This window comes from Branchiostoma belcheri, unplaced genomic scaffold (genome assembly GCF_001625305.1).
Source record: "Branchiostoma belcheri isolate BF01 breed outbred unplaced genomic scaffold, Haploidv18h27 scaffold40, whole genome shotgun sequence".
Lineage (NCBI taxonomy): Eukaryota > Metazoa > Chordata > Leptocardii > Amphioxiformes > Branchiostomatidae > Branchiostoma > Branchiostoma belcheri.
The window spans coordinates 1,194,061-1,218,333 of record NW_017804021.1 but is presented as its reverse complement, the minus strand read 5'-3'; the positions used below and the strand labels follow the sequence as shown (position 1 = coordinate 1,218,333).

Here is a 24,273-nt window from a genome sequence, read left to right as displayed (position 1 = left end):
CAGAAATCTTTTTCATCTTGATGAAATATAAGATGTACATAAGACAGATATAGACATACACATATCCAGCAAAAGATCTTGGTTACAAGAATGTTTGCATCTTATTCATTATCATTAGGAAGATATTACATGTGTATACAATAAAACAATTCATCAGGTCGAGGTCTTACTCTTTTAACATATCAGCAATTTAAGATACATTTTCTTCGGCCACGTTTCCTGGGATATAATCTTAATATAACACAATTGAGGCCTTACTAACTACTGATTAAATAATTATCATTGTCATAAGTTCCATCTTGGTAACTCAAGTGAATGTGATCAGGTACTCTGGATATGCCTGTGCATCATGAAACACACAGAAAATGTTACCACCACTGGTGGAGTCATAAGTGTCCAGTGGGCCTCCCCCTGGTCTGGCTGGGGGCATATTCATGCTGGGGTTCCCAGGTGTGGACAGTCCGGTCAGCACCTTGGCCAAGAACAGCCTCTTGTGGCCGCTGGCGTCAGGACTGGCATAGCCGTTTGCTGAGTAGGACGAGTTCACAGCAAAGTAGGTCCCTTTGCCGATAGAACCTGTAGGGCAGCAAGGTAATTATAATAAGGAGGTCTACTGTAATTACCAGTATTTCTCTACATTAACATACAATGATGGCTCTTGAAATTTAGTTGTATAGTCATATACATGTATTTGAGGCCTCATTAACGTTAACCCACCTGCCAAATACCAAGACAATCCATTTAAGCCTTCTTGTTATTGTGTTTCCAGACAGACAGACAGACAAACAGACAGAAAGATACACACACACACACGAACGCCTACCAAAACATAACCTGCTTGGCAAAGGTAACAAACATTTGTAATATACATAAATTTGTACTGAGACTGGACCCTACAGTGAAGAAATTACTATGCATATATGGTACTTATATAGTAGAAATTCTCTGAAATTCAAAAGAAAGAATCTGAGATACATACCAAGACCTGCATAGCTCCTGTTGAAACCGTTGGTGTAAATCTTGACACAGGAATCAGAAGAAGACCCATGCCACAGCTCCTGCTCTACATTTCTGTACAAAGATGATAAAAAAGGATTCTATAATGTTTTGCATTACAAGAACATAAAGGCCAATCATTTATTAACTAAGATTTACAAACTTTAACATGCTGCAATCTGACTTTTGAGTCCACTTTGAACTTTTTCTTTTTCAGAATACTATAAAAGTTATGCAGTCCCTTTGTGAAAAAAATCGTACATGGATTGTTAATGTTATGTAAAATTAATGATGTTGCCATGAACCAACAGCAAAAGCAGAGCCTTCAATCTATATGGAAGTTAAATCAGACTTACTGTCCAGGGTTCTTCTGGCTTATTTTTTGCTTCTGTGCACAGTACTGGTTCCACAGTGTTGGGTTCTGGACCCTCTCAATACTCATGATGTTTCCCAGTCCGAACTTCCTGCTCACAGTATTGTACTCAGTAGAGGATGACTTTAACTTCACAAGGTGGCACAGCTTGGGTTTCTTGGACTTTGGGTCTGTTGGCTGAGGATCCCAATGAGAAGGAACTGCACTGGTCACTGTTAGACAGGGTCCAAGAAAGAAGTACTTAGTCTAGTCTAACCTCTACCAGGCTTTAGAGGCCATGGCTGGAAATAGTAGAAATTGCCTCATAGGCCTAGTAGAGGCTAAGTTTAGTCCTACAAAATTACTATAAGTATAAAAGTCTAGATGGGATACACTGTATCCAAAGTACGTTCAAATCTAATTCATCTATGGACTGTGGACTGAAGCACTCAATCGTACATGCCAGAGTTGGGGCTGTGTACCTGTCTGGGCTGGTCAACATACATGTACTAGGCTGGTTTATCACTCAAACAATGAATTTTGAACTTTAGATCAAACCACTGCAACAATAGATTTTCTTTAAATTGTTGGGGGCAAAATCTGAGCATTTCAGAGTTGATTCAGATCCTATTTTTGTTTTTGCAAATCAGAAAAAATGATGAGCAAATCTGAGAACTAATTGATTAAATTTGTGTTGCCTTGAGTTTATTTCAAACTGCACTAGTCTAAAACCAAGCAAGACTTGATATAAACTTACCCACTTCTGCCCTCTTGTCTCTTCTCTGTACAGGGAAGGACCTTTTGGACGGTTTCATGGTGACTCTCATGGCCTTGAAGTCGATCTCACAATCCTCATTGTCATCATCGTATTTTACTGAGCTTTTCTTTGCTTTGTATGCAGCTTCAATTTTGGCATTTGCATTAGGGTGAATTTTTTGCTCCCTGCCTTGAGCTACAACATAGCTCCTGAGGAAAGACATATCATATGGCTGATTTTGCACAGCTTGTTTAAAGATGACATGAAAAAATGACAATTAAATACACTGTATAATAGCAATTGCGTGCACGTTATTGGCTACTGGTAACTAAACAAATGATAAAAGTATCAGATAAACAGAACTTACCACTGGGCATCCTTTTGGACTGAATGTGCTTTCTCCAAGTCTCTCTGTTCTGCTACCTTAGCATTCAGGACTGTCCAAATCTTCTTCAAAACCTCAGTGACATCATGGATCACACCTTGGATGATGAGGCAGTCAACACCACTTCCTGTGATGTAAATGCATTAAGATTAACTGAACATAAAATATTGCTGCACATCTTCTATACAAAGAAGTGCAGAGTGACGAATCACCAGGTTTCACATTATGTACTAGGTAGGCTAGGTACAGCTTCACTACTGTAACAGTTCTTGAACATCGTTTATTTGTGCCATTAAGCCTTTGCCACTGAAGCCACATTGAATTTCAATTGGCAAACCAGACTGAGTGACAGGCTGAATAAAGGTTGTAAATGGGAACTTCATGTCTGTGGCTACAGATGTCTTACTGAGAAATGATTCCACTTTACTGTCTGTACTGTCTGTACTGTCTCCCAACTGTAGCAGCAAGTTCCACCCTATGATAGTTGTTGTAAAATGCAAGTTTTCAAACACTTCAATCCTTGGTTGATAACTCTGGTACTTGAAGGCCTGACTAGATCTTTCTTGTACTCGTTCATACATCAACAATGGCACACCTTTTTTAACCACAACGTCCCTGTCTTCACCATAGGTATGGATCATCCTGGCCTCTTGTGCTGTCAGCATGGTGACAGCAGGGTTCTCAATCTTCTGCTCCTGACAGTTCTTCACCACGATGCTGTCCACAGCCTTCCTGGTCCTGTCTATCCTGTCCTGGTCAGGTCCAAACAGGAGAAGCGTCAGTTCTTTTGAAGTAGAGGCTGGGAAGGACACGTTCCCTGCAGGTCTGGGTGCAGGAGAGGGTCTGCTGGATGAGTTGTCGGCATCAGAGGAACCAATACCTAACCAGCGTGCAGCTCCTGTAGGAATATGACAAGAAAATTAAGCATGTCAATGATAAGTGGATTTTGTTATCTTATGTAACACCTATTATTGGTTCTTGAACATTTTGTAGCAAGATGAAAAACAGGGAATTGAGAGGAAAGTATCAAACTGGTCATATGAATCAAATTGTGAATTAAGGCACAGTCCTTCCCCCAGGCTCTGTTTCATGTTGATTTTGCAGTATAGCAATATATGTTTTTATATTGGACAAACAAAAACATCATGATAATGGTATAGTCTATCATCACTATAAATATTCAATATACAAAACAAACAGAATTGCAGTAACTGTAACTGTTATAAACCAACTTTTGAAGACATTGGTTCCATGCCCATTCATGGCAGCCCTCCTGTCCATCTCTGTGTGGAAGTCCTGTAACATCTGATGTTGGAAGATGGTGATTCTCACTTCCTTCACGTTGGCTGGGCTGCAGTCACGGACAAAGTCAGCAATGCCACCCAGCATGCAAAAGGCTGACTTATCTGGGCCAATGTTAAATCCTCCTGAAGTAAGGAAAATGCAAGATTCTAACATGCTTGAATACATCTGTAACAGTTGTTAGAATTTTTAGGTGAGGTATTCAAGATCATTCAAAGTATGTTTCAATCTACTACCTCAGCAACAACTATATGCAGGTATGAATGATAACTAAAAACTATAATTATCATTATAGGTTATAGGACAAAACATCAATATGAACAGAAACTTCTTCTAAACAATAAGACTGGCAGCCATATTCTAGTGTACAGAGTAAAGAGTGGTCTTACAGCACCAGGGAAAGGGATGGTACACAAGAGTACAGGGTGGGGATGGTATTTCAGCACCAAGGAAAGGGATGGTACATGGTAGTACAGGGTGGGTCTTTCAGCACCATTGTACCAAGGAAAGGAAGGTACAGGATAATACAGAGTGGGGATGGTCTTTCAGCACCAAAGAAAGGGATGGTACACAATAGTACAGAGTGGGGATGGTCTTTCAACATCAATAAAAGTGATTTTAGTTGTTACTGTAGGTCTATGTTGAAAGCAGCCTTTAAGGAATGATCTTGAATACCCCTCCTCAAGATTCTTAAGTTATAGTTATGGTTACGGTTACGGTTACAGTTACAGTTATGGTTATAGTCTAGTAACATCTCTTGCCCGCAGGGGCTGTTTGGGCATCCATCCCAAAAGCTTGTGGCCATACACCTCTTGTAGGGGCCTGGCCAGTGGACGGGCTACTACAATGTAGAGGCGTGATGTAGCCAGGCTAGTCTAATTATTGCTGAGGCAAAAGTTTTGAGTAATCAAAGGCCTCACCTGTTCCTAGAGCAGGGAATGTAACAGACTGCATATTTTTCTGTTCAGCAACCACCAGAACTTTCTTGACGTAGCCCCTGAGCTGGTCTTCCCTGTTGGGGGAGGTCAGGTGAAGGACATTGCTGCATGGTAGGTTGTGTCCTCCTGTAAGATGAGTAGCCAAGTGGTAACAACAACACTGTGTATGATACATTGAGAGTGAAGTAATCCTTTAATGTTAAACACATTGAGGTTGTTGTTTTGCTACCAATTCTTGAGTTGAGTATAAGGTTAAAGGCAGCAGGAGGAAGGTTCACTAGGTACTGCTCTATCCCAGATCAGCTTTCACGTACAAAGGGCTTCCTCAGCATGATTCAAGATTCAAAAGAATATACCTGTAGTTTACTCTGATGTGTTTTCTTCTCATAGAGGTATACAGGTGTATACTTGGAGCTGAATAATGTTTGATTGTATGTGCACCAATGTGTATCTGTATAGCTAAGTATAACTGGCCTTCGGTGTAACACACCAGCTTCTGTATCTGTATAGCCAGTTATATATATAATAACTGCGCTTTAGCATAGCACACCAGCTTTGCAGGCAGCTGGCTATATTACAGCAAATGACATATTACACATAACATAACCTTTGGACATCTTAATGTAAACATACATATACTGTTTAAAGCTATCTGGTGATAATTGCCCTTCTGCACGTGGTGGCAGCAACTTCTGCTCTATGTTAATTCTAGGGAAAAAAGGTTGGGAACACCTCAATCCTTGGTTGAATTTGTTATATGCTAGAGAAAATTGCCAGTACATGTGTAGGTCTATACCCTCCCCTGATAAGTAACGGTTAAGCCCGGAATGGAATATCGAGGTCAGGAAGGCATTCCAGAGGGGAGAGGGGTAGTCTGTCTGGGAATTCTGAGAAGGGAGCCCTGGGAGCAAGGGTGTGGAAAATAAAGGCTGTGGAACCTTGACTTTGGTGTGTGTCCAACTGTTCTTGGAGATTTAAGAGGAACCTGTAACATTGGCGTTGTCGGCAGGATAGTTGGTCAGGAAGCGCCAGAGGAGGTTGTAGCAGAAATCAGTGGACTTTGTGCTAATCGTGCAAAGTTGGAAGCTGAGGTTGGAGACCAGACGTCCACAGGACCCGGACAGAATCAGTGCACGTGGGAGCCTGAGGAGAAGATTGTATCACCAGCAGAAATCAGTGGACCTTGTGGTGATCTTGCAAGGTTGGAGGCTGAGGCTGGACTGGAGATCAAACGTCTACAGAAGCAGGGCACGTGGGAGCCAGAGAAGAAGGCTGTGACCAGCGGAGACCAGCGGACTTTGTGTGGATACAACGGCAAAGATCGCGGATTGGTGCTTCACGGGGCGGTCAGTGGAAGCGGTGGAAGCAAGAGGAGAGTCCAGGAGGGAATTCCAGGAGAAGACGGGACGCTGTGGAGCCCAGCAGTGTTGTATGGACGCTTTCCGGAGATTGACGTCTCGAGGAGGAGTGAGCGGCGGGACTGTCTTAAAGGATTCATGTACTGAACTGTAGGAACTATCAATCATATAATTTAGGACAGTGGCAGAGAGAGAGCAGACTGAAGCAGCTGGTAACAGTTGGTGTATTTTCGTTGTTCTGTTGACCTGTTGCGAGTTTCTAGAACTTAGTAGAGGTCTGTATCTCCTAGAAGTGTATTTTCTAGAAGTCTTGTGTAGTTTTGTGAGGTTACTCTGCTTAGGAATGTGCTTTTGATGGATGGGGTCAGGAGTTGCTGACAGATAGCTACCGCTAGGGCTAGTCCAGTATTGCACTCTAGAGTAGGGTTTCACCGATCACATCTGGTCCCACTTTTATCAGAGACAGAGACTTTTATCAGGGATAGTGCATTGATTGCAGGGACCGTTCATTGACTGTGGCTAGGGGGTGGTGTACCTGTGTCAGCCATGGATAAGCTAATCGAACAAGGCAAGGAGATGGGCTTGGAGGGGGAAAACCTCCTGAAGTTTGTGATGGCCCAGCAGGCTATAGAAAGAGATGAACGGGCCAAGGAAAGAGAGGCTCAGAGGGAGAATGAGGCTAAGGAGAAAGCGGCTCAAAGAAGACATGAGCTGGAGATGGAAGAGCTGAAGGTACGGCAGGCGGAAATCGAGTACCATAAGGCCAAGAAAGAAGGTGCAGGAGACGTCAAGGCTAAGACGCCGAGACTACCCAGCTTCATGGAAGGTGAAGAAATAGATGGGTACCTCTTGAGGTTTGAGAGGTTTGCCCGTGCCAACCACTGGGCGGAAGACACGTGGGCGTCTCTACTGAGTGCCCTACTAACAGGGAAAGCACTAGACGTATACAGCAGGCTGTCTGACGCTGAGGCGCAAGATTATGACAAGGTAAAGGAAGCCATTCTAAAGAGGTACGAGCTTACCGAAGATGGGTTCCGCAAGAAGTTCAGGTCGGAAATTCCTCAGGAAGGGGAAGGGCCTGATCAGTATATCGTGCGTTTATCCAGCTACCTCAACAGGTGGATCGAGCTGTCAGGAACTTCAAAAACGTTCGAGGGAGTTTGTGACCTGATCATCCAGGAACAATTCCTAGATCTGTGCCCGACGGATTTGGCGATACACCTCCGGGAGAGAAAGCCAAAATCCCTAGAGGAGTTAGGGAAGATGAGTGACCAGTATCTGATGGCTCACGAGACGAGCCTGGCTGTCGTGAAACAGGGCACGTGAAAGCTGATTGCCCTAGTTTGGGGAAAGGGTTCTCCAAGAAGAATGTGGTGGCACAGAGTATGTTCGCGCAGGGAGCAGACAAGCCCTGGGACGCGGATGGAAACTTGGCGGAAGATAGCAAGTACCGCAGCAGTGGAGCTGTGAACGGCCAGCAAGTACAGGTGTACAGGGACACTGGGAGCTCCAGAACCTTTGTCAACAAGAAGTTGGTGCCGAGGAAGTCATACACAGAAGATGTCATCAAAGTCAGACTGGCCAATGGGGCTGTTGACAGCGTGCCTACAGCCAGAGTTGAGCTGGAAGTGGATGGTAACGCGAGAGAGGTAGAAGTAGGGGTGATGAACACGCCCTACCCGGTGTTGCTAGGCAACGACTACGGGGCGGCCTGCGTCGGAAGTAGGGCAGGTCCGATAACAACTCAGGAGATCAAGAGTGAGTTGGGGGAGGACAAGAGGTGCCTTGGGCGTGGTGAGAAGATGGAGTCAGCGGTGCCGCGATATCAGATTCCAGCGAGACGCCAGCAAGGTGGCCAAGTCGCGTATCCTCCGAAAGCAGAAGTGAGGAGCGAGAGTAACACAGTAAAACAAAGGATACAGAAGCTCATGGAGGAGGATCCGGTTTACCGGAGGGGTCGGCTGCGTTGGTTGCAGAGGCAGCACCAACTAATGAAGGCAGCAGGAAAACGCACCAAGCAGGAGTTTCAGAGCATGCCATGGCTGACCAGGTGAAGTAATGGAGTAGAAGTGTATTGTAACAGAGTAGTGTTTTAAGGTAGCTGACTCCCCTGTTAGTAGTAGTAGTAGTTAGCATATTGTCAGATGATGAAACTATATTACACATGTTTATCATCTTGGGGGAGGTGTTATATGCTAGAGAAAATTGCCAGTACATGTGTAGGTCTATACCCTCCCCTGATAAGTAACGGTTAAGCCCGGAATGGAATATCGAGGTCAGGAAGGCATTCCAGAGGGGAGAGGGGTAGTCTGTCTGGGAATTCTGAGAAGGGAGCCCTGGGAGCAAGGGTGTGGAAAATAAAGGCTGTGGAACCTTGACTTTGGTGTGTGTCCAACTGTTCTTGGAGATTTAAGAGGAACCTGTAACAGAATTAACTCTGGTACTTGAAGGTATGGCTATTTCTTTCAATGTTCTAAGTTACTGATTGTTTCTCACCTGTGACCACCACACTCCCGTCTCTAAGGTTACCATTCTGCATGATGTACTGCTGACACTCCATCTGTAGCCCTGGTCCTGCTGCATTTGATACCACCTGGGCCATCCCTCCACCCAAACCTGCATGAACAAGGGGAAAGAAATTTGACTTGAGGCCTCACCAATTTAATTTTTGCTGATTCCCAGGATTACAAAAAACAATATATGTTAAACTGCAAAATATGCTGAACATGAAAACAGCAATATGAGTCTGAGGGAAAATATTGTGCGTATAGTCAGATTCATATCTCCCTCCATGAGCACTGTTGTATTAAAGGCAGTGCTTTATCCAGAGCCATACTCAGACATTGTTCTGGATAGTCAACATGTATCAAGAACTACACAGTGGGGCAAATCGACATTGTTGGAGACTATCTGCAACAGATACAAGTTCTGGATATGATTATCAGCCCCAAGACCTATTTTTTTCTAAGAATGTCTAAGAACCAATATAGGATACATTGTTGTGGCCTCACACATTACTATCATGTACAACCTGCATGGTTTGCTCTCTACAGGCTTTGTTAAAGGTTAATACTCTTAAGATGATTCACAGGATATTTACCAAGGTCGTTCCTGGTTGGGTTGACAATGGCGTCCACCCTCTCACCAGTGATGTCTCCTGTCCTGACCTGGACAGTCACTGCAGCCATGTCCATCTCCTGTACACCAGCCTGGGGCTTCCTCACTGCTGAGTAAATTTCTGAGTTGGAAAAACAAACAAAACAAGAAATCAGAGGTTTTGGACAGGAAATATGCATTATTCTAGGCTCCCCTGTGCTGGCTCCTGGCTGAATTATAAGACACTAACTCGTCAATGACCTCCTGTTATTCTGCCTATCAATCTTTGCCCACTAAAAGGGCTACAGGAGTTAATAAAATCAAAACAAACACACAGCTCAGTCATCCAAAACAATATGTACCAAGAAATAAAAATTCTTGACATTGTACATATACAGCTGTCATAGTCACCTAGTAGTTATGTATCTAACCTGGCCCTTTTTAATATTGCAGGGCTCAAAAACTTTTTTATGCATACCTGCACTGTTGCAGGTACCATTGAAAATTACCTGCACATGATAAATTTTACCCACAACACTCAGTTCATGAAGTACATGTATGTATCATACTAAAAAGTGTTAAGAAACCAATGCCATAATTTTATCTGCACTTTTCTGGCATACGCTGCAAAAATGTAAGAATATGCAATGTTTCTGACCTGTTCCTTTCCCCCCACTGGTTGGCACAGCAGCTACAGGTGTTGTTTTTCTGCCTTCCTGTCTGTCTTTCAGCTCTTTTTCAAAGGCTTTTACAGTGGGCTGGTCAAACACAATGATCCTTATGTCCTGGAAACAACACAATATTTGGGATGATATTAAAGAAAATTATTATACACATCCAGAAATGATGCTTTAACTGTGAAAATCAGAATGACCCAACAATGAAAACCTTAAAATCTGATAACAGGAAAACAAGACTCCATAAAATATTTACAGTTTTTTGTGAATTTCTTGTTTTATTCATTTAATTTACACTTGTGAGTTTGTCCACTGGCTCCCAACACCTTCAAATCCAGCTTCTTGGACCTTTTCACCTGACTTCCTGTGTCTGATCTTTTCATCTCCTGTCAGTCTATGGATCAGAAATTCCTCCCATGTACATACTGAACAAACACACAGGCAAACACACACATACAGAGATACAGACCCACAGACCAAAAGCAATACTGCCATACACAGAGAAAAGAATTACCTTGACAGAGCATCTACTGTTCCTGTAGTAGAAACCCAGTATTGCATCATACATGGACCTGGCCACTTCATCCCTTCGGAAGCCCATGTTGCCTGTGCCAATAGCAGGGAAGGCGATGGACCTGTGTCCACTCTGACTGGCATTACTCAGGCACTTGAAGATCAGCTTTTCCTGAGGCTGAAAGCATTGGATTAAACACTCCTTATCAGATTTAAGATCTATAATCCTTGATCCTTTATATGCTGGTATCATAATGTATACTGGTATGTGTAGTTACTGTAGTATTCGAGTGGTGATATCCAGCATTTCATTATACAGCTGCCCCTGATGCATCTGTGGGCATCAGTTGGCTAGTCAATGCTGGTAAGGCTACATACTTTTGATGTCCTTTGCGACACATTCCATCCAAGATTTTCTCCGTCTAGAACAACCTTAGAGGTTGTTCTAGACTGTTGTCTGGTAACTACAATTTGGTAGTATAGTGGCAAAATATATTTGATGATCTTTTTTTACTTATCCTAAATGCAAGTTTAAGTATAAGCAGCTGACTAACAAACCAGTACCAACCAAGTGAAAAACTTACATTTTTGTCTGTCATTCCATACAAGACAGCATGGTAGACTTGACTACAGTTCAGCCTTCCTGCAGACTGGGTCGCAACAACTTCACCTGGCTTAGCCTGGCCATGGTTGTTACACAGCTGTATGAAATAAAAAGATGGCAATGCTAGGAATAGCATTATATTAATTTTATAATTGAGCCTAATGCAAGGAGGGGGGAAGAAAGACGATAAGACAACAGCAAAAGTGAAAAACTCAGAAAGGTGGAGAAAACTGTTTCTGTAGTTCAGTAACAGTTGAATAATGAGACTAAGGGACATATACGATGAGAATTTATCTGACTGTTGCTGCACAAATGACAGTGCAGTGTTACTACATGTACAAGGAAAGCCCACACAGGCATGCAAAATATATGCTCCTGATATGGTAGGACATGGCTTTCCACCACAATGGAAACATTTTATTAACCCCTTCTTTACTGTGAGTGCTTCTCCCTGCTGCCTGTTAGATGGTTGCTTGGGGTTAAAGCACTCAAAATTGGTTATGATAGAAGTCTGATTGGGAGAATAACTAAGATAACTGCTTCAAAGGGGTATCGTTTAAGTACTATGTTTCAGCACCAAGGACAAAACCTACTGCATTACATTCAATACAACAAACAACACAAGCAACATATTGATGTAAAGATTTCCTTACCCCCCCCCCCCGGTTGAACTGGGTATTCAATCTTTCAGTATCAGAAATGCAGCAAAATTTTTTAACCACCTCTCTGCAAGCTACTCGTAATCAGAATTGCAGACAATTTTTTCCAACACAACATTTTAAAACTATAGACAGCATATTATAAATATGCAAAACATTATGCCAAAGCACTAATAATAGTATGCACAATACAGTATGGGTTTTGCACAGGCACAGCACAAACACCATAATATTGTACATTCAACCAATGTGTGGTGTAGCCAGGAAGGAAAAGTTCTAACATAACTGATCCATGCAAACCTGTTGGAGCTGTGATCCACCTGCCCTCCCAAATGCACTGTTAACTCCTCCTCCAGTCAGGGCCAGGTTTGTACCAGTGGTGTTCACAAGAACATCCACCTGGAAATAAAACATCCTCTTAAAATAAGAGCAATGCTATTTTTTGTGATTCACAGAAAGGTGAATAATTTGATTTTTTTTGTTCAAAACTGAAATAGCTTGTACATGTTCTACCGGGTACCTTTTCTGCATCAATGTAGGCTTGATACAAGGTAAACATTTGTATTTCTAACACTGAATTGGTTTTCTATAATCTCTAAATGCTCGAGTTTGTTGTCAGAAATTGTTTTCCTTGTTAATCATGCAACAGCAACAATCTTAATACAATTATTTGAAAACTCATCCTTGCAAACTCATGCCCTAATTGCAAGGTAACACACTGATACAATTATAACATTCAGTCTATAGATTTATCATTATCATGTTTCTTATGACATTAATGAGGGATTTGGATTTTTTTCAATTAGAAGGTTTTGTGATTTTAGTACAAACACGTTTTTTGTAGGTTTTCTAGATGGTAAAAGAATGGTGAGATTGTATCAACCGCTATGAATAAAAAAACTTACTAACTAAACAAACCTATCACAGGCATTTCTTTCTCAAAGGTTGACTTTTGCACCTGTTCTTTGGTAATATCTCCCTGTTTCAGCAGAATCTTGACACCCCCAGGTCCTGACAGTATGTTGTTGGCTGCACCAGTTGAGGCTGCCCCTCCCCTCCTCTCATGCCCAGGTATCGTCAACTTGTCCTTGCCAAACCTACAGGAACAAGAAATCAAAGTTATGTGAAAGAAGGTTGGACACCTAGGTAGAGCATTATGTAATATAAAATAAATCAAGCAATACTGAATACTTCTTTGAGCAAGCACTGCCAGGCATTTCAAAAAGTGTTAATCTTTCATCATGATGATATCTGATATATTCCCTCGTATCTGCAAAGGATGCTCCCATGAAAATGTTTCTAACCTAATAATAAGTGCTTTGAATGTTGAATGTTAATTGCACATTGATAGTCTCACAACTTTTTGGTGTCTAGAATTAAACTGTTCAAGTTACACCATTACATTCAACAAATATTTCCATCATAACACTAGAATTTACCTTTTGACAAATTCGTCCTGAAAAGCATCAGCTTTCCTGGAGTCCATCTCTATCAGATGGACCTCAGTCAGGGTACAGTTGTTGTTTACTTGGAAGAAGCTTTGCACAGAATCCAATATGGCTGCCGCACATAGGTTCATGGGGTATCCATAGATGCCTACCGGAATGAAACAATAACATAATCAACCAACAGGAGATGAGAGTGAGCATGACATTCAAATGCAATTTAAAGCTTTCGGTGTTGGTGTTCAGTTTTAGTTAAATCTTTTAAATGTTGACAACAGTAGGTAAACTAGGAGAAAAGTAATTTCCCTGTCCTTGGTACTGAAGCAGAACTTTGTATCAGTGTGTCTTGTACAATTTTTGGTCAAATGAAAAAAAATGATACCCCCTTTCATCCAACCTCCCATCATTCCTGGTGAAATTGTTTACTAACTTACCTGAGCTGATTCCAGGTATTGCAATGCTGTGGTTGTCCTTTGCTGCCTCCAGAGACTTATAGACAGCTTGCTTCAACAGAGCTTCCTTGACTTGCTTTTCCACTTCTGACATATCTGTAATTAAGTCAAGAAAAAAAATTATTACATCTGACATATCTATAATCAAATCAAGAAAAAACACAATGTATCATTTGTTGGCGGTCCTCTAATGGATGAGTAGCCTGCCATCCACCTTTTTATGCTCTGGTCTGCTTCTCTAATCATTTGTGTGCAGAATAGTTTTTTCAACCCCCAAAGTTATGGTGAGGAAATCATTGAATAGGTGGTGTTATGAAGAAGTTTTTTGCCAAAATGTACTCTAATAGAGATGTTAAACTTACAATGTAGCTTGGCATACCAGCTAAGTTTGCCCCTCTAAATACAGGGAATGGCATTTCAGACAGTTAAGATTTCAAGAATTTCAAGGGAGCATGACCCTGAACACAACAGGTTAATGGTTGGTTGTGCTTTTAAAGGTGTGAATTATGTCATCAATATATCTTATTTATTGTAATTTTCCGCATAACAAATGGAGGGGTACATTTGTAAGAGAACAGGACTGGTAAAGTCACCTTTTCCAGGTCTCACTGCAAACATGTAACGTTACATCAATTAAAATAATATCAACATAAATTAACATTAGTCACATCATGAGACAGCATAAGTGAACATGCTGACCCCCCTCCCCCCAACGAATTTTGTGCTGCTTCCTCTGGAGTTAGTGAATTACCTCGACTCCACTGTGGTCCTACAGCATGCACCACCATCTTGCAGGGCAGGTTGTATCCCTTAGTGGTCATCACTTCCCCATCAGCCAATGGACGATTGTCTTTCACATACTTATCACAGTCCTGCTGGATCTGAGGACCACCTGAAAGCACATATAGACAAGGTCAAATTCTCTAATAAAAGAGTAGAATTCACAAGACAGCTAAAGGAGAGAAATGACAGAATGCACTCTAGGATAGGACAGTTCAATCCCTCAACAGAGATGGGGACATCATTAACTTTCTGCAAAGTATGATCCACCGCTTGTCGAGTCACTTGTTGTATCACAGAAGTTGTGGCAAATACTTCCAGTCAAAATTGAGGAGTACAGTCAAATGTTTTGGTAAGTCCTTTGATTTTTATTATGTGTTAAGGATAACAGTTTAGACCTGCTTAGAAAAACTGCCAATTGATTATTTGAGAAAAGATCTCTCAGCGTTCTGAATGTTTTGTCTTTTATTTATCAGCACTATACAAAATGTAGTTCCAAACAACAGGAATGGAAGCTGGTCACCAGTCTGCCTTACAGTCCAGAGAATGATCAATTCTTGAGTATGCTAGACTTCTTTTTAACAAACTTAATCTCGAAACATGATTGTATACTGTATAAAATATTTACCTGCACGAGCGATAGCCCCTGCCACACCTCCACCGTGCCTCAGGGTGTCGTTAGCAGCATTCACAATGACGTCCACAGTGTGTCTCGTGATGTCACCATGCACCACCACAAGTTTCTTTCCGTGTTTGGTGGTGTGGCTGCACAGCTGAAGACAGATTTGTTCATATGAGACTGTATTGACTATGTGTTTCCAAAGGAATACCCTAAGGATAAAGCACCAAGTTTTTCTAAAATTGATACAGTTATCTAAACATTAGCATTACTTTTAAATTGTTTCTACTGCCTATTCACTTAACCAATATGGATAGTCGATAGTATCGGATAGTGTCAGAAGAATGACAGCTACGATAAAACAATTTACCGGTTTTGAGCTTTTATTCAAAAGTCTTCATCAGAATTCTTCGCTACACTTCACGTCAGTGCTGACTATAATGAGAATCATACTGGATACACTAACTCAGAACTCTACCAATACGGCCTCAACCAAGAATCTCTAAAACTCACTAGGTTATGAAGAGCAACCTTATCATAACTAACACTCCCAAGAACATGTAACCAATAGGGAATTGGTAGTCAAATTCAGTAATCAAACTTTAGTGTGTTTCAGTTTAAAACAGTCAAAATATGCATTGGTTATGGTAAAAGTCTGTATGCAAGAAGATTAAGACAATTACACCAAAGGGATGGCATTTCAGTACTATTCATTCAGTTTCAGCACCAAGGACAAAACCTAGCATATAGTTCAAAATGTTGCAAAACAAGAAGAATCGGACATCGATGCACCAAATTTAAAGTCAAATCACCTTGTGAATATTCAGAATATATTTCTAAAAAGATAACAGTGTAGCAATGTAGTATGATATCTCTCAAGTCAGAATCTAGGTCAGATAGACAATTACATAGTACTTCGGATGCTAACAGAAAATATCTGACCCCTTAGAAAAATTATTGAGGTGCTGGATCTATTTTGTTGTTAGGTAATCTTACTGTTTTTGGTCCTCCTCTCCCTCGCGAAGGAACATCAGGGATAATCAGACAACGATTTTCTCGTCCTGCAACATCCAGCAGGGCTCGACCTGTTTCACCTGTCAGGAACTTGTGCATTCCTGCAAAAACAAGTCAGACAGAGTAAAAACATTGAATACCATACAGCATTACACTGTAAGCATGATACACAATCTTCACAATCTCATGTTTTATTAACTCCTCAAATAATTACCTACAACCATTAGACAATTATGATAAATAACGTACAAACCTGGTTTTGTGATCTTCTTGCTGACTTTCTTCACATCTGCCACAAGTTTTTCCAACTTTCTCTTTGCCTCTTGCGTCCCGTCTTTTGTCCCTCTGATGGAGAATCCACCACGTGCCCTGCTTGTGATCTTTACAGCTTGTTCAATGTGCTGTCTTTCTACTTTGGCGATGTCGTCCTTCTTGTACTCCTGTAGAAACTTCACACAGCCTTCACTGGTGTCCACACTCACCGTGATGATGGTGTTTGTTGAGATGTATGTTCCAATATTGTCTTTCACAGTAGCCATGTCTTGTGGAGGACCAACAATCCACACATTCTTCTTACCGAGGTGGATACAGATTAGGTGCTTTCCTTGAAGGTTCTTAAAGAGCGTTGTGGCCTCCTTGGACTTTAAGACTTCAGCGGAGTCTGGATCGACCAGGATGCATGACTCTGACACACACTGTGTCATCACCCTTTTTGCTTTCTCTACGTCCTCACTTTTTAGCGCAAAAAAGTTGACTCTCTCCTCTTCAACAACAAAGGCCACTTTTAACTGGTTTCCCTGCAAGCATCCCTCAAAGTGCATTCTTCCCTTCTCTGTTGTCAGGAATACCGCAACTCCACGGGAGACTTTCACCTGCTCTTCTGCCGGATTTTGTGTCGTCTCAAACACATGGAGTTTTGCCGCCATCACGGTGTGATTTCCTCCTGTCAGCTTCACCTCTCTTTGCTCCATGTCAATCTTTATGTCCACTTCAGGGTGGGACGACGCGAAGTCACTGAGAAGAAGAAGCTTGAGTTTGTGTCTATCAAGCTTCACGGCCTCAGTGACACTTGGAGCCTTCTCTCTTGCCTCCAGCTCAGGCTTTGCAATCTTCTGCATACCTGTGAGCATGAAATACAAATTCATCAAACTGAATGTAAGGGAATAAAAAGTCATGATAAGAATATAGAAAATTTATTACAAAAAATAATGCAAAATGAAAAAAATAATACAAAAATTGATACAAAATGAGGTTTTGTAATTTGTATTATTTTTTGGTCATTGTTATTATTAGCCATCTGTATCTTTATTGCATGAATTTTTTTTCATTATTTGTAAACCATTGAATTGTATTAAAGTTTTTTTTGTTTCCTTTAGGACATTGAATACAATGTTGTATTTCATCATCATTTATTAGCTTTTTTCAGGCTTTGTCCCTCCTCCTACACTGTTATGTATTTTATATATTTCCTTACTTCTTGTTTTCTTATTTATGCAAATAGATAAACAAACAAACAAACCTGCAGAGTCATCAGCATCTTCCATGACAGTTGTGCTCTCCCTGGCTGTTGGAGGGGCTTCCACTGTGGGAACTGGGGAGGATGTGTCCATTGCTTCTGGATCAGCACTGTCAGTGAGTTCTTCTTCAGCATCAAGAAAATCACCAAGGCACTCGTAGTATGGCTTGATGGTGATCAGCGTGTTGTTGAGTTTTTGAGACCGGCATGTAACTTGGTTAACAGCTGGGAAGAGAAAAGCAATTGTATGTACATTGTAGATAACTGGCACATGAATTATATATCATTAGTGACAGTCTCATAAGATTTACTACCCTAAAATTGTTTCAAAATCACTGAGTGCACAGTTTGGTTTAATAGGGATATCTAGGATGTATGCTGTATGTACAATTTTCAGTTCATCAACTACATCAAATCCATAAACCTTGTACTGCAATTTTTAATCTGTGGATTCAAGTCTGAAACAGTGTTTCAAAGATGGATAAACTGGAATTTTACAATTGTCAGAACAGACTGGCAAATTACTAGTACATTTTTAGTAAATTTAAACAATAACCCAGAAACTTCATTCAGCAGAGTAGGAGTGAGACATAGACATCTAGAGTGCATATTACCTACTGTATTCTATCACAAAAAGAGTTTATATTAGACATTGCTTAAGGTATGTAATTGAGAAGGAATATAACAGTTACAGCCATGCTATAACAGAAGAGCAACATATAAAGTACATGAAAATGATGACTTTTAAGCTCCGTCAGAATTTGTCACCTACTTTCTGGGTTCTTGAAATGAACGACTGCCATCTGTCTGTATGGATTCATCTCCACCTCAGACACTGGCCCTCCCCCCGAATTCCGCTCGCTTTCAAAGTACAGCTTGACCAGGTCCTCTGAAGCATTGTCAGGCAGGTCGTTGACCAAGATGGCATCAGTGACACGGACCCTCTCAATACTCAAGGTCCTTCCCTCAAGTTCCTTGGTTTTAGTTTTGGCCAGGATCTGGTCAAAGTCTAGCAAACAGAAGGAAATGTATCAAAATTTGAATTGATATGTTCATAATATGTAATTCAGCTAAAAAGCATCACTATGAATGTTTTCTATTTCAAAGGATGAACAGCCTTACCCAAATTTTGAATTATACAACTCCAGTCTTTGTCAAGGAATGAGCAACCGAACCCTCAACAAAGACAGGGTGTGCCACCGAATCTATAAAACTTATGACCTACTGCTCACCTAATGACATGTTTCATCTGCATAACATGATTTTACAGAAGCAGTGGATTGCTCATTCCTTAACAAAGCCTGGAGTTCTACAGTCTGAAATTTTGGTAGGTTCAATTTTTTCTGTTGGAAATTACAGTTTAAACTTGTTTCATAATACGTGATGACTTCTATCAGCACAATTGAACTTTCAAGATGGTAGCAAATAGTTAGGACTTACTGGAGATGCGATCTAGTGTGACCATAGCCACACCAGGCTGGATACTATAGTCTACCCTGTTCACCCTCGTGTGCCCACAGACAGACTCCATGTACAATCCAAGCAGCTGTTCAGTGGTAGAATCCTTAAACCCCTGGAACACACAATCAGCACCAAGGTCAGAGCCAACATGTTGGCAGAATGTACTGTGCCTGCGCAAAACCTGGATTTTTCATGTTTTCTGTTGAATGTTTGGTCAAAATTGCATCAGAATTGTGCCTACTGCAATATGTTGATCAGACAGTAGTTTTATGTACTCTATTAGTTTACTTTTACATTCAATTTGACACTAGTTATTGCCTTTGAGCACATGATTTTGCAAATATCATGTGGCAGCAGAAAGGAAACAATTATTATCACAACATTTTTTTACCTTGACCAGGAGCCTAGTTTTGTCCAGCTGCATGACACTGCCTGGTACCTCCTCCGCTGTAACCTGGACTCCTGATATGGTGTGCGACCTTGAAAGGACTTTGTGGTGTGCTGAAAAACACAAACACACACAAAAATGGTTTGAGCTGTTCATCTTTGCTTCTTTGTTCACAAAATAAGGCATATCATACAATTTTTTTCAGATTTTCACTATTTTCTAAGGTCTATCAAGGCCTGATGCAAACTTGATTTCATATTACGTTAGATATTCTGTATAGATCCCAAATCTGGCATGTATGAAAGAAAAATGCTCATGTTTGCAATGTTGTATGACACATTTTATTAGTTTAATAATAAGCAAAATATTATCTTTGTGGGCTTTCTTGAATTTCTTGACTGGTAACTTGTTACCATGGAGAGTTATGATATTAATGTAAATCATGTATAAACATCAAAGAGCCCCAAGTGTAAGACACCTGTGCATGCCAAAACATTGTGCCATACATAAAGTCAAGTTTGTACATGATATATGCTCTTAGATATTACCTGCAACATCCTTGAAGGACAGAAATGCCTTTTTCCCTCTGACCTGGACGTCTTTGATTTCTCCTCCATTCTTCTTGTTCTCAAAGTACAGTTCAAGATACTCCCTGAAAAGATTATATTTTTACCAGTGAGACCTGCCTGCCTGCCTGCCTAAATGCTTAGGCCAGGACTGGCCCCTTGCTCCTCTTCATTTTTTCCCGCCAGTGAGACTTTTCATTAGTAATAGACCAGGTTGTCTATGACTGTAAAGTTGCAGTTGTAATTGATTTGCTTGCATTCATATTTGTTACATTGATTTCATGTTCTCATTTTAGTTTCTACATTAGGCCACACCAATTCAATTTGTTGGCTCACGGATTTGCCTGCTTCTTTTTTTTCTGATTTGCAAAAAAAAAGACATTTCAGCCTCTTAATTAACTCCAAAATGCCAATATTTTGGCCCCAACAGTTTTTCCATCTATCAATGCAGTAGTTTGATTCTAAGTTTGAAATTCCTTGTTGGAATAAGAAACCAGCCTTATATGGTCAGACGTCATCATGACTCCTATCATAGCATTTAAGAGAAATAGAGGTCACCAGTTTGATTCCTGGCATTCCTGCCCAGACAGTGTGCTTGGGAAAGGCACTTCCTCTATCTATCTAGGTGTAAAATTGGTACCTGACTTTGCTTGGGGATGTAAAAGGTAGGAAAGGGGAGTGGTGGGCTCTGCCTTCCAATACCATGCCCTGGATTAACAATCCACTGTACCTACAGTCTGAAAAGGGCTATGGGGCTACCTTTACGTTTACTTTATGACAAATATATTATACAAACATCTGTCAAAGCTGCCACTTCAGCAGAAGTTAACATTGAAACAGCATGGTTGGTTGTAACACATGCAGTACCGTACTCACTTGCTAGGTGGTGAAGAAAACCCTGAGACCAGGATGGCACAGTCATTCTCCACTGCGGCTCCTGCAGTGGGGACTCCTACAGTACTGCTGACCCAAGATGAGACATAGCTGTGTTTGGAGGAGCTTCCGTCCCTGATGGAAACACTTTCAAAATCGTCCACCAGCGTGGAACTCTTTGACACCATGCTCCCTGGAGGAGTGCTGCTCCTACCCACGTTTTCTGTACGTCTCGTCTTGCTGGGTGATACTGCCTTGGGTTTCACACTGGAGGAAGACGTTCTTTTGGAGATCTTGCTGCTTGCCCGAGTGGCGGCACTTCTTGAGGAGACGGTTGAGGCAGCAGAACTTTTGTGAGATTTCCTGGTAGAGGATGATACCACGGACTCTGACGTTGGCCAAACATGGTGTGGGGGGTTTTGGCCCGGATGTTGGCCAGGAGAGGAGTAGTAAGTGCTGTGTTGTGGAAATGGCATGTTTGTACCAGGGGCAGGGTAAGGTGGATAACCATAATATCCCGGGTATGGGTGCTGTCCTGGACCAGCTGCATATGGACCAGGACCTGGGTATGCCATGTACCCAGGCATTGCTGGATTATAAGTAGGGTTGTAGCCCATGTGGGGGTCAACAGGTTGTTTTTGTGGGTTAACAGGTGGTTGTTGTGGGCTGATATGTGGTTGGTGTGGATTAAAAGGTGGTTGGTGTGGGTTAAAAGGTGGTTGATATTGGTTAACAAGTGTTTGGTGGGGGTTAACAGATGGTTGGTATTGGTTAACAGGTGGTTGTTGTGGATTAAAAGGTGGTTGAGGTGGAGTAACAGGTGGTTGGTGGGGAGTAACAGGTGGTTTATGTGGGTTAACAGGAGATTGGTGTGGGCTAAGAGGTGGTTGGTGTGGGCTAACAGGTGGTTGGTGTGGGCTAATAGGTGGTTGGTATTGGTTAACAAGTGGTTGTTGTGGGTTAACAGGTGGTTGTTGTGGGTTAACAGGAGATTGGTGTGGGCTAACAAGTGGTTGGTATGGTTCAAAAGGTGGTTGTTGTGGGTTGACAGGTGGTTGTTGTGGGTTAACAGGTGGTTGTTGTGGGTTAACAGGTGGTTGGTATGGTTCAAAAGGTGGTTGTTGTGGGTTGACAGGTGGATGCTGTGGGACAGCTATGCCAGTATCATTTGTACCCTGTAGCAGCAAATTGGGATAGAGTCCTTGCTGTGGTGGCTGAGATGTATTGGAGTGCCCATCTCCCTCAGAGCCTGCTGTAACAAAGCAACATTACTTTAATCTTGCATATTGAAGAAGCCATTTGGCTACCAATCATTTATTGGTTACAGATTTAGGTAGCAGGGAGAAGGTGAATTTGGAAACTCAATATTTGTTTTAGATCTTCTTGCTATTTATTTAATGAAAAAACCCTTGTTGCCTCAGAATACCTGAGGCATTGAGGAAATGAACCCCCCAAAAAAGAAAATGGAGCATGTTTTGATATGCCCTGTATCTGTCATGGAAGTGTTCTCTCCCTATGTGGCTTTTCATCCTAATCAACTTCATAAATAATTAAATATTAATCATACACTGATCCCTGCAGAAATTTCTTCTTTTGTGGAATCCAATGTCCAACTACAGTACGGACCTTTTCATTTGATAGTTATATAATAAGGATAATAATTACATGTAGTAAATACACAATGTATAAAGACGGAACATGAACACTGACACACATATCCAATACCAAAGACATTAAAAGTCAGTGTAGATTTTACCTGGATCAACCCTGAATGGCTCTACCTGGACCTGTGTGTTGTTTAAGGTGTGTACAGGCTGGGCAAGAACATTCTGGGCCACTGTGCGGGAGATAACAAACATTTCACAGAGTGGTTCCGCCATGCAAAGAGGTTCCTGTTGTGGAATTTTGCTTAGAAACATTTAGGAGGGCCTGTTACAGAATCCACCGTAACAAAGATAAGGCTACAGCAATTTGATTATTAAAATAACAAACAAACAAACAAAACGTATCTTGGTATCCTGTGATAGCTCCAAATGATACCAGTGGAGACATACACTGTAAAACTGATACAGTCTAGGTTTGTTTATAATTCAGGCAATGACTTTTGGACTTCTAAACAAATCATACATACATACATACATACATACATACATTACATACATTCATCCATACATACATTACATACATACATTACGTTACATGACTCACATAATGTTCAGATAAAGGAGCAATGCCTATAAAATCCGCTATCGAAAGTTTCCGGCATAATTATTACTTTCCTATCAGCCTGGGCCGCCTTATTCAAACCAACTGAGATTCTTCCACACAGAGCATACTATAATTCCAATACTGCCTTTGTAGTATTGTCGCTGTATGCTATGCGTGGAATAGACATGAGTCAGAGCCAGAGGGAAATTTGGTTGTGCTTTCATTATCAAAATCCATCAGCTCTACTCTACTCTGCGCAGCTGTGCTACATTTTCTGTGCTAGATATATATTTAGCTATTTGTTTATTTGTTTTTTATTCCTGAGTGCCTTACCTGACTGTTCCTCAAATGTGACCACAGCCTGGCGAGTTGCAGTGTTGACTCCCACATTCTTCACGTCCCCTCCTGAAGACTGGGAGCGGTTCTGGAAGTACAGGGTGATTTTGTCCTTCGCCGTCTCCTCTGTTGGAAAGTCTGGAAGGCCACTGACTACTATAGATAGCCCTGGCGTCGCCATATCCGCGGATGCAATGATATCACTCGTGTACCATATTCGAGAAAACAGCCCTTCTTTGTGAAAACCTAAACGTAGCACTGTGTAATATACTAAGGGAGGGATCACTGTGGACCAGGGCCCCCCAATGACGAAGCGCGTTATATTGGACAAGGTTTCACTTCCTTAAAAGTTTATACAAGCCTATCCCTGATTGGTCAGCTTGTGACCACATGAGAGAAAGTTTCGGGAATCCCCATATGACATCAAGCGATTCCATTGGTCTGTTCTAGCTAGGGGGCGTGGCCTGCTCAGTTTCGGTGCAGGTGTCACCGCTAGTCCCAGTTCCGCTTTTTCCAGTTCAAGAGTTCAAAGTTCCTTTACTTTAGATCCTTCCAGAAGGGTCACCAGCAGCAAACAAAGCGGGTAAATAACTGACATAAAAGAGTCCGGTCTATAAAAAAACAAGAGACTACTGAAAAGTATATATGAGTTGACCATAATTTCCCTTTCATCAATCCAACGTGATATAAAAAAGATCTGAGATAAAACTTGCTTACTACTGACAGGATTAGATCGGAAAGTTACGGCATCCGAGCTAAGCAGTCGGACTTATACACTTTTCTATCCTGAGTACTGCGGTCAGGCACTGTTGGCGTGAAATAGTGGGCCATTTCAGGCGAGTTGGAAGCGCCGTCGCCAAAAGTTTTGTGCTTGACCGATGTATCTAGGCCAGAGGTTTCTGTCGGGCGGGCAACCGCCGGGCCATGAGCTCATTAGCGCCCGTAAGGGAATGAAAGCCACCAAAAAAGATCCTCTCC

The 24,273-nt window shown here is 41.5% G+C and overlaps 1 protein-coding gene across 1 annotated transcript; it reads right to left on the bottom strand.

The window, feature by feature from the left end:
- Nucleotides 1–188: 188 nt before the first annotated feature.
- Nucleotides 189–23,540, bottom strand: LOC109477485 (poly [ADP-ribose] polymerase 14-like). The gene is made up of 29 exons (XM_019778769.1): nucleotides 23,293–23,540; nucleotides 22,508–22,588; nucleotides 20,755–22,003; nucleotides 19,861–19,964; nucleotides 19,316–19,425; nucleotides 18,904–19,036; nucleotides 18,236–18,472; nucleotides 17,467–17,688; nucleotides 16,201–17,067; nucleotides 15,930–16,048; nucleotides 14,943–15,087; nucleotides 14,286–14,426; nucleotides 13,517–13,630; nucleotides 13,077–13,233; nucleotides 12,596–12,734; nucleotides 11,938–12,036; nucleotides 10,959–11,075; nucleotides 10,376–10,552; nucleotides 9,843–9,969; nucleotides 9,189–9,326; nucleotides 8,585–8,704; nucleotides 4,713–4,856; nucleotides 3,723–3,917; nucleotides 3,086–3,388; nucleotides 2,473–2,617; nucleotides 2,106–2,314; nucleotides 1,353–1,581; nucleotides 980–1,071; nucleotides 189–576 (listed from the first exon to the last, which is right to left on the bottom strand). The coding sequence occupies exons 1-29, from the start codon at nucleotides 23,474–23,476 to the stop codon at nucleotides 308–310; spliced, it is 6,366 nt and encodes a 2,121-aa protein (XP_019634328.1). The 5' UTR covers nucleotides 23,477–23,540; the 3' UTR covers nucleotides 189–307.
- Nucleotides 23,541–24,273: the final 733 nt, after the last annotated feature.

What these genes read in the sequence shown, in the direction of transcription:
- LOC109477485 (XM_019778769.1), bottom strand. Translation starts at nt 23,476, where the DNA reads ATGGCGACGCCAGGGCTATCTATAGTAGTCAGTGGCCTTCCAGACTTT. An exon ending in AATACCTGGAATCAGCTCAG is followed by an intron (nt 13,234 to 13,516) that starts GTAAGTTAGTAA and finishes TCATTCCGGTAG; the next exon opens with GCATCTATGGATACCCCATG. An exon ending in AGACAAGAGGGCAGAAGTGG is followed by an intron (nt 1,582 to 2,105) that starts GTAAGTTTATAT and finishes CCTGTCTAACAG; the next exon opens with TGACCAGTGCAGTTCCTTCT.